At 50.3% G+C, this 10,519-nt stretch overlaps 1 protein-coding gene across 4 annotated transcripts in view; it reads left to right on the forward strand.

Annotated features, from left to right (window-relative positions):
* The first annotated feature begins 1,197 nt into the window (after positions 1 to 1,197).
* The window catches only part of SLC39A14 (solute carrier family 39 member 14), a 43,048-nt gene continuing 33,726 nt past the window's right edge, over positions 1,198 to 10,519 (forward strand). The window contains exons 1-2 of one of the 4 annotated variants that reach the window (XM_075858872.1): positions 1,198 to 1,250; positions 2,192 to 2,433. In XM_075858872.1, the coding sequence (XP_075714987.1) occupies positions 1,238 to 1,250; positions 2,192 to 2,433 (255 nt within the window). In that variant the 5' untranslated portion in view covers positions 1,198 to 1,237. Of the gene's footprint in view, positions 1,251 to 1,365; positions 1,541 to 2,038; positions 2,061 to 2,191; positions 2,434 to 10,519 lie in introns of those variants that run through there. The other 3 variants (XM_075858871.1, XM_075858870.1, XM_075858873.1) reach the window with 3 other exon arrangements.

A 10,519-nucleotide genomic window follows, 5' to 3' on the forward strand; every position in this document is an offset into this window, starting at 1 on the left:
TGCAGAACAAAATGCTGAATTCAGCACTGCTACATCTGTATCTTAGGCTTCGTTCACCATAGGTTTCCGTTTATTTCAGTCAGGATTCCGATCTGACGGGAAGCTCCGAAGGAACGTCAGAACGGAACCCTGACGCAGATGTGAACGACGCCTTACTAGCTTGTTTTTTTGTATGTAGATCCTGCATAGTGTAATGTTACTACACCCAATGCTGCATGCGGATGGGAAAAGATGCAGGGTTTTCCAATTGCTGTCCATATAGCCAATGTTATTCAAAATTTTAGCTGCCTACTGAATTTAGCCCGTGAGACGCTATAAAATCGCAGCTTTACCACAACTTGAACGCAACGTCAAAGTTTCCCTGAGGGATTATCTCAAAATGCCAGCCATACAGATGCCGCGACTTTACTATTAGGGTATGTTCACACGTTTTAACAAATTTCGTCTGAAATTACGGAGCTGTTTTCAGGCGAAAACAGCTCCTGAATGTCAGACGTTTTTGCAAGTACTCGCGTTTTTCGCGGCGTCCATTACGGACGTAATTGGAGCTGTTTTTCAATGGAGTCAATGAAAAACGACTCCAAAAAGTCCAAAGAAGTGACATGCACTTCTTTGACGCGGGCGTCTTTTTACACGCCGTCTTTTGACAGCGACGCGTAAAATTACACCTCGTCTGCACAGAACATCGTAAGACCCATTGCAAGCAATGGGCAGATGTTTGCAGACGTAATAGAGCCGTCTTTTCAGGCGTAATTCGAGGCGTAAAACGCCCGAATTACGTCTGAAAATAGGCCATGTGTGGATGTGGCAGTGTCCATAAATAGAACTAATGATCTTTTTCACCTTGGCCTTGAAACCTTTTATTATGCTTTTCACACATGACCCCATATTATATTGTTATTGCTATATTTTTAATTAGACTTTTTTTATTTAATGTTTCCATATTTCTAAATTAAAATTAATTTGCAATGTGTTTCACTCTATGTTTGTCAAGGGAAGTGGCTGGCACGGTGTGGGCACAAAGGTGTGCTGCATTACGCCGACGCCTCCCGCCGATAATACCAGGTCATGTGACCACGATAACGTTCCACTCTGTTTGAAAATAAGCAACTGTAAAGCCTATCACGTGATTGTGAACGACCAATTAAATAAGGGGATGAATTACCTGCGAACAGTTTCATTCATACAGTACGCGACGTTCTAACACTAGAGAGCAAAATGTCTCCAACAGACGCTAATGATAGTCTCAGGTAAAATGGACCCTGTTAGAGAGCTGCGGTTGAGACGTTTTGCGCAGTGGTTGAATGGGTGAACTTGACAAGTTCATTACAGCGCATGTGTTGACGTTTTCACATCTGTGGTATGGCCCCCCTCCCGAGCGTCACGGAAAATAGGTGGAGTCGTATTTGATGTGACGTCAAGGTTTAAAGAGCCAGCTCCCGAGCTCCACGTTGCTGACAGGGAGGCCGTGATGTGCACATTGACCGGGACACCGTGAGCAGCTTGATGTGTGTGCGAGCGGGGGCTGCTACCCGGCAAGGTGAGCTGTGGGGCTACCTGCACTTCTTACTATAGCCCATGTCATGTGTACTTCTCAATGTCCGTGTGTCCAGTCACAGGGCTGTCACCCGGCTGCGCTGTGATGGGGACTGTCACCCTGTGATAGTAGGATGTCACCCGGCTGCGCTGTGATGGGGACTGTCACCCTGCTGCACTGTGATCGGGGGCTGTTTCTTGGCTGCGCTGTGATCGGGGACTGTTGAACAGGGGCTGTTTCTTGGCTGGGCTGTTTCTTGGCTGCGCTGTTGATCGGGGGCTGTTTCTTGGCTGCGCTGTTGATCGGGTGCTGTTTCTTGGCTGGGGATTGGGGACTGTTGATCGGGGGCTGTTTCTTGGCCTGGGATTGTGGGACTGTTGATCTGGGGCTGTTTCTTGGCTGCGCTGGGGATTGGGGACTGTTGATCGGGGGATGTTTCTTGGCTGCGCTGTTGATCGGGGGGGCCTCCCGGCTGCGATGTTATGGGGGGGCTGCTTCTACTGGCTCTAGCCCTCTTGTTCAGGTATTAAACAAACTCTAATGAAAGGTCAAATACGTTTCAGACTTCTGGAGCACATCCTATGTATGACACTGTCACCCCCTCCTGATCTGGGACCATGCACCGTCACTAATGCTGCATCTTTCTCCCTATAGAAACCATCATGACTCCTTCCTGGCTCCTCATTGCCTCCTTACTGCTTGGCTTTGTATCCCTGAACTCCTCCGCAGAGACGTCTTCTTCTGCCTCCAGTGAACAGTTGAGTGCGACCTCCTTCCTTCAGGACATATTGGCGAGATATGGAGAGAATGAGACCCTCTCCTTACTGCAGCTACAGATTCTATTGGAAAGGCTGGAAGTTGGAAAAGGGGCCGGGCGGTCCCGCAACATATCGCAGGTGGGTTCTGTGTTATTGGAGCACTAATCCTAAAGTCAGCATCTTATAGAAGTAAGACAAGCTACAAATATACAGTGTGTGTGTGTGTGTATATATATATATATATATATATTGTAGAGATAAGCAGCACTCTGCGACGGATTCCAACACGTTAATGGGTGCAAGCAGGTAATCCAGATCCGGAAACGTTGCAGCTGTTGACTGAATAAATCACATACTTTTTGGAACTATCGGAGTGCTGTGGGATTTCTTTCGTATGTATATGTGTGAGTGTGTATATATAAAAAGCTGTACTATTGTGCAGCAATCCTCGTTCGGATACGTGACCAGTTTCCCAAACTTCACAGCAATAATTCTCAAAATATGAGGCAGCACTCCAGAAGATAGTGAGAACTGGAACAATTTATTCACCACGTATATGTATGTAGATATTCCTGGATTAATTCAGTAATCGCCCTCTAAGAATACTACAGTCCCCCTCCCTCTAACCTGTTGTGGCTGATAACTGGGTACAATAGCATATTTGCCTGTATATGGGGATAAGGGTGACTATTCAACAATGTTTTTGGGAGTTGGACCCCTTGCATCCTGCAAACCCCTCTAAAAGCGGATCTGTCACTAGTTTATTAATTCCCTATCTCCTAACTATTCAATAATGCTGATAACGACAGTGTAATTTTCTTTCAAAAGCTTTTATTTGTAAAGTTATGAGCATTTTTCTAAATATGCCAATGTGGCTATACTTGCCAAATAGGAGGTGACTCTTTCTTTCTTTTCACTCCGGGCAGTGTAATGTTTTTTTTGTATGACTCTGACCAATCTGCATACAACTTCTCCCCCTTCCCTGCCCAGCAACACAATGTGATCATATAGTATACAGCTTCCATTCCTGACTGTTTCCAACTGGTGATATCTCTGATTGTTTCACAGATAGAACTGCGATTTAGAATCTCATCTTTCATATGCCACCAGAACCACTGTTCTAGGTGGTCCACAGCCGGAGATATAGGTATTTTGAAGTGATCCCCCTCCCCTCCAGCCTCAGTCTCTCACACTGTGTGAAGCAGCTTCATGCTGATTGGACAGCGTCAGAGGCTGTGAGGAGGCTCCACCTCAGGAGAATCGCTTCTATTAACACCTACTTGTCTAGTATAGACTCATTTACATATTTAGAAAAAAGCTCATAACTTTTAGAATAATAAACTTTTTGGGACACCATTTCACTATCCTTATCAGTGAGGCTGCGCCTATTAGTTTAGCTAGGAGATTGGGCATTACTAAACTAGTGACCGATCCTCTAAGTTATAGTGGACATTTTAAAGACCTTAATCTGCCTAATAACTCCATGTGATATGAGGAACTGCATGACAAAATGGTTATCCCGCTGCTCTCCCTCCTCTCTGCTGTCAGACACATTGATAACTGAGCTGGTTTCTAGGGATGCGCTGGCTGACCAGTATATTGCATTATTTAGCAGGGTGTCCTCAGCAACCAGTCTCTCGTATTACTCCGGTCCAGGTAGAACTGATCTGAATCCAAGTAAAGATAAAAAGGTTTGTCAGGACACGCTACTAGTTTTACTATTTACTGCAGTTATGTGAATAACCTCTAAGAAAAAAATTAAACACAAAGTCTCAAGGACTTTATTTCATACGCCAGTCTTTGGCTCTAGTCACACGACGGGGTCCAAGTGTCGGTCGATAAAAAACGCTGTTTTGGCCCGTTTTTCTCTGCCGCCTTTTTGCATCCGTTCCAGGCAGTGTTTCTGTTTTTGACCCATTTTGCATCCGTTTTTCTTCCCTGTCCATTTTAAAAACAGATGAATTTCATTGGTAAATTTTTTGGCCACACTCTGCCCCTCTGTCGTTAAGGCCACACTCTGCCCCTCTGTCGTTAAGGCCACACTCTGCCCCTCTGTCGTTAAGGCCACACTCTGCCCCTCTGTCGTTAAGGCCACACTCTGCCCCTCTGTCGTTAAGGCCACACTCTGCCCCTCTGTCGTTAAGGCCACACTCTGCCCCTCTGTCGTTAAGGCCACACTCTGCCCCTCTGTCGTTAAGGCCACACTCTGCCCCTCTGTCGTTAAGGCCACACTCTGCCCCTCTGTCGTTAAGGCCACACTCTGCCCCTCTGTCGTTAAGGCCACACTCTGCCCCTCTGTCGTTAAGGCCACACTCTGCCCCTCTGTCGTTAAGGCCACACTCTGCCCCTCTGTCGTTAAGGCCACACTCTGCCCCTCTGTCGTTAAGGCCACACTCTGCCCCTCTGTCGTTAAGGCCACACTCTGCCCCTCTGTCGTTAAGGCCACACTCTGCCCCTCTGTCGTTAAGGCCACACTCTGCCCCTCTGTCGTTAAGGCCACACTCTGCCCCTCTGTCGTTAAGGCCACACTCTGCCCCTCTGTCGTTAAGGCCACACTCTGCCCCTCTGTCGTTAAGGCCACACTCTGCCCCTCTGTCGTTAAGGCCACACTCTGCCCCTCTGTCGTTAAGGCCACACTCTGCCCCTCTGTCGTTAAGGCCACACTCTGCCCCTCTGTCGTTAAGGCCACACTCTGCCCCTCTGTCGTTAAGGCCACACTCTGCCCCTCTGTCGTTAAGGCCACACTCTGCCCCTCTGTCGTTAAGGCCACACTCTGCCCCTCTGTCGTTAAGGCCACACTCTGCCCCTCTGTCGTTAAGGCCACACTCTGCCCCTCTGTCGTTAAGGCCACACTCTGCCCCTCTGTCGTTAAGGCCACACTCTGCCCCTCTGTCGTTAAGGCCACACTCTGCCCCTCTGTCGTTAAGGCCACACTCTGCCCCTCTGTCGTTAAGGCCACACTCTGCCCCTCTGTCGTTAAGGCCACACTCTGCCCCTCTGTCGTTAAGGCCACACTCTGCCCCTCTGTCGTTAAGGCCACACTCTGCCCCTCTGTCGTTAAGGCCACACTCTGCCCCTCTGTCGTTAAGGCCACACTCTGCCCCTCTGTCGTTAAGGCCACACTCTGCCCCTCTGTCGTTAAGGCCACACTCTGCCCCTCTGTCGTTAAGGCCACACTCTGCCCCTCTGTCGTTAAGGCCACACTCTGCCCCTCTGTCGTTAAGGCCACACTCTGCCCCTCTGTCGTTAAGGCCACACTCTGCCCCTCTGTCGTTAAGGCCACACTCTGCCCCTCTGTCGTTAAGGCCACACTCTGCCCCTCTGTCGTTAAGGCCACACTCTGCCCCTCTGTCGTTAAGGCCACACTCTGCCCCTCTGTCGTTAAGGCCACACTCTGCCCCTCTGTCGTTAAGGCCACACTCTGCCCCTCTGTCGTTAAGGCCACACTCTGCCCCTCTGTCGTTAAGGCCACACTCTGCCCCTCTGTCGTTAAGGCCACACTCTGCCCCTCTGTCGTTAAGGCCACACTCTGCCCCTCTGTCGTTAAGGCCACACTCTGCCCCTCTGTCGTTAAGGCCACACTCTGCCCCTCTGTCGTTAAGGCCACACTCTGCCCCTCTGTCGTTAAGGCCACACTCTGCCCCTCTGTCGTTAAGGCCACACTCTGCCCCTCTGTCGTTAAGGCCACACTCTGCCCCTCTGTCGTTAAGGCCACACTCTGCCCCTCTGTCGTTAAGGCCACACTCTGCCCCTCTGTCGTTAAGGCCACACTCTGCCCCTCTGTCGTTAAGGCCACACTCTGCCCCTCTGTCGTTAAGGCCACACTCTGCCCCTCTGTCGTTAAGGCCACACTCTGCCCCTCTGTCGTTAAGGCCACACTCTGCCCCTCTGTCGTTAAGGCCACACTCTGCCCCTCTGTCGTTAAGGCCACACTCTGCCCCTCTGTCGTTAAGGCCACACTCTGCCCCTCTGTCGTTAAGGCCACACTCTGCCCCTCTGTCGTTAAGGCCACACTCTGCCCCTCTGTCGTTAAGGCCACACTCTGCCCCTCTGTCGTTAAGGCCACACTCTGCCCCTCTGTCGTTAAGGCCACACTCTGCCCCTCTGTCGTTAAGGCCACACTCTGCCCCTCTGTCGTTAAGGCCACACTCTGCCCCTCTGTCGTTAAGGCCACACTCTGCCCCTCTGTCGTTAAGGCCACACTCTGCCCCTCTGTCGTTAAGGCCACACTCTGCCCCTCTGTCGTTAAGGCCACACTCTGCCCCTCTGTCGTTAAGGCCACACTCTGCCCCTCTGTCGTTAAGGCCACACTCTGCCCCTCTGTCGTTAAGGCCACACTCTGCCCCTCTGTCGTTAAGGCCACACTCTGCCCCTCTGTCGTTAAGGCCACACTCTGCCCCTCTGTCGTTAAGGCCACACTCTGCCCCTCTGTCGTTAAGGCCACACTCTGCCCCTCTGTCGTTAAGGCCACACTCTGCCCCTCTGTCGTTAAGGCCACACTCTGCCCCTCTGTCGTTAAGGCCACACTCTGCCCCTCTGTCGTTAAGGCCACACTCTGCCCCTCTGTCGTTAAGGCCACACTCTGCCCCTCTGTCGTTAAGGCCACACTCTGCCCCTCTGTCGTTAAGGCCACACTCTGCCCCTCTGTCGTTAAGGCCACACTCTGCCCCTCTGTCGTTAAGGCCACACTCTGCCCCTCTGTCGTTAAGGCCACACTCTGCCCCTCTGTCGTTAAGGCCACACTCTGCCCCTCTGTCGTTAAGGCCACACTCTGCCCCTCTGTCGTTAAGGCCACACTCTGCCCCTCTGTCGTTAAGGCCACACTCTGCCCCTCTGTCGTTAAGGCCACACTCTGCCCCTCTGTCGTTAAGGCCACACTCTGCCCCTCTGTCGTTAAGGCCACACTCTGCCCCTCTGTCGTTAAGGCCACACTCTGCCCCTCTGTCGTTAAGGCCACACTCTGCCCCTCTGTCGTTAAGGCCACACTCTGCCCCTCTGTCGTTAAGGCCACACTCTGCCCCTCTGTCGTTAAGGCCACACTCTGCCCCTCTGTCGTTAAGGCCACACTCTGCCCCTCTGTCGTTAAGGCCACACTCTGCCCCTCTGTCGTTAAGGCCACACTCTGCCCCTCTGTCGTTAAGGCCACACTCTGCCCCTCTGTCGTTAAGGCCACACTCTGCCCCTCTGTCGTTAAGGCCACACTCTGCCCCTCTGTCGTTAAGGCCACACTCTGCCCCTCTGTCGTTAAGGCCACACTCTGCCCCTCTGTCGTTAAGGCCACACTCTGCCCCTCTGTCGTTAAGGCCACACTCTGCCCCTCTGTCGTTAAGGCCACACTCTGCCCCTCTGTCGTTAAGGCCACACTCTGCCCCTCTGTCGTTAAGGCCACACTCTGCCCCTCTGTCGTTAAGGCCACACTCTGCCCCTCTGTCGTTAAGGCCACACTCTGCCCCTCTGTCGTTAAGGCCACACTCTGCCCCTCTGTCGTTAAGGCCACACTCTGCCCCTCTGTCGTTAAGGCCACACTCTGCCCCTCTGTCGTTAAGGCCACACTCTGCCCCTCTGTCGTTAAGGCCACACTCTGCCCCTCTGTCGTTAAGGCCACACTCTGCCCCTCTGTCGTTAAGGCCACACTCTGCCCCTCTGTCGTTAAGGCCACACTCTGCCCCTCTGTCGTTAAGGCCACACTCTGCCCCTCTGTCGTTAAGGCCACACTCTGCCCCTCTGTCGTTAAGGCCACACTCTGCCCCTCTGTCGTTAAGGCCACACTCTGCCCCTCTGTCGTTAAGGCCACACTCTGCCCCTCTGTCGTTAAGGCCACACTCTGCCCCTCTGTCGTTAAGGCCACACTCTGCCCCTCTGTCGTTAAGGCCACACTCTGCCCCTCTGTCGTTAAGGCCACACTCTGCCCCTCTGTCGTTAAGGCCACACTCTGCCCCTCTGTCGTTAAGGCCACACTCTGCCCCTCTGTCGTTAAGGCCACACTCTGCCCCTCTGTCGTTAAGGCCACACTCTGCCCCTCTGTCGTTAAGGCCACACTCTGCGGGACTGCTCCAGGAGAAGTCCCTGACTTCACTGTCCACATATAGACAGTGAAGTCAGGGACTTCTCCTGGAGCTGAATCCCCGGCCACAGCTTTGGCAACGCTGTGGCGGGGGATTAGGGATTCCGCTCCTACAGGGAGCAAAAAAATCTCCTCCTCCTTCTCCTCACAGGCACTTCACACTGAGGAGGAGAAGTGAGCGAGCAGCCGATAGCACGACCGTCACTCGGATCACATCAAAGTAACAGCTGTGCTTTACACGGCTCCATAGACTTCTATGGGAACCGTGTGGCTGGGAGAACGGCCCAAAATAGGGCGTGTTCCATTTTGACGGCCCGGTTTACCTGTTGTGTGAAGAGGGCCTTAATAGGAAACAAACTGCAGAAAGATGGGACAAATCTATTAAAATTTGTTTCACCTTCACTTGTCCGTTAGCCACTGAGGGAAATCTACGCCAAGCAGAAGCTAGCGTAGAGCTAGGCTATAATTTACGCCAGCCTCTGGCATAAATTATAGTAAATGTGCGGGGCTGCAAGTGGCCCTGCCCCCTTACACCAAGCTCCACCCACTTAGAAATATAGAGTGGAGAGTGGCAAAAACAGGTCAAAAGTCAAATTTTTTTTTTGCGACTCTTGAGTCGCTTGTGACTTTTCAACGCCAGAAGTCTACCGTAAAAAAGTTGTTGTATCCCCCCCACAGATCTTTTCATATGCATCTATGACCTATCAGGAGATCATTTTCTTTGGATTTTCGCTTTAAATCAACTAAGGTAAAACGTCCATATGCCAGTCTGCTTCTGACCACCTATTGACTGGATCATTGGAAATTCAGAACTATTGGAAGTTTGGATATAGAGTAGGTAGATTAGATCGAACATGTGTGTGTATATGTATGTATAGCGATGCTCTCCTCCGCCCTATGTTCCCTATAATCCAGCCGTAGGGCTATTGTCACATGCCGGATTGGCATTGACGACTGGAAACTGGAAGGGGCAGGAGAAGCCATAGGGGCTGGTGGTGTTCTTTCCTTTTATGATACTTGTGAATAGTCCAACATAGTTTATCTTCGGTTCACCAATAGATTAAAACATGCAGCGAGGATTTGCTGAACAGTGGACTCTTTATAGAGCCCGTAATCCGCATGGCCGCCCAGTGTTTTCACTTAGTTTATGTACAGAAATATCTATAGCTCATTGTAGCACAAATCCTAAAAAGTCTTACATTACTGGGACGTGAGACGTGCTGGACTATCAGATATTCTGGATTACGTGATGATCATAGTAAAGAGAACCTTAAGCTGAATACACACGTTGCGTAATTTGATGTAAAAAATCTGCATCAAAACCACATGTATACTCGCGTTACTCCGCAGCTAAAACCGCACCTAATGGTCCGTTTATTTCATTCGTTTTTAGGTGCGGTTTTTACATCTTGATGCGGAAATGGGTGCTTTTTTTTTTTTATGCTGCGGATTTTGATGCGGTTTTCTTTAAAACTAGGCAGATAATTCGCAAGCGGAAAATGCAAGAGAAATTGACATGCTGCGGTTTTTAAAAAAACGCACCACAGGTCAATTTACGTACCAAAAAAAACGCAGCGTGTACGTGAGATTTCCTGAAATCTAATTTATTTTCGCTGGTACTGTATTATAGTGCAGATTTACCACACGCAAATAGATGCAGCAAAACCGCACGTAATACGCATCGTGTGCATTGGGCCTTAGAAGGATAAAATCATCGCCTATCGCTTCAATATCTGTAGGTTTATTACGCCTCTTATTACATACATGAAGAATTCAAGGGCTGCTGAGGTGCATAATCTAATCTATCGCTCCAATCTCCTCACTCTAATCTAACATGACCGGATAATTATATAAGGGGGGGGTCTGATTTCCAGAAATATATAGGGGCTACGTGACTCGTCTTGTATTTACTGCTGGAAGTCTCCAACACAATGGTGAAGATTTATCAAAAATAGTGCAAAGGAGAAGTGGTGGAGTTGCCCATAGCAACAAATCAGATTCCTTCTCTCCCTTTTCAGGGGGTCTTCAGAAAATAAAAGCTGCAATCTGATTGGTTGCTATGGGCAACTCCACCACTTTTTCATTGCACTATTTTTGATAAATCTTCCTCAGCCTTGCAGCCATTGTTGGCCATGCCAAAGGTGTTTAGGCTCCCGAATC

The sequence above is a fragment of the Rhinoderma darwinii genome, chromosome 3 (genome assembly GCF_050947455.1).
Source record: "Rhinoderma darwinii isolate aRhiDar2 chromosome 3, aRhiDar2.hap1, whole genome shotgun sequence".
NCBI classification, from domain to species: domain Eukaryota; kingdom Metazoa; phylum Chordata; class Amphibia; order Anura; family Rhinodermatidae; genus Rhinoderma; species Rhinoderma darwinii.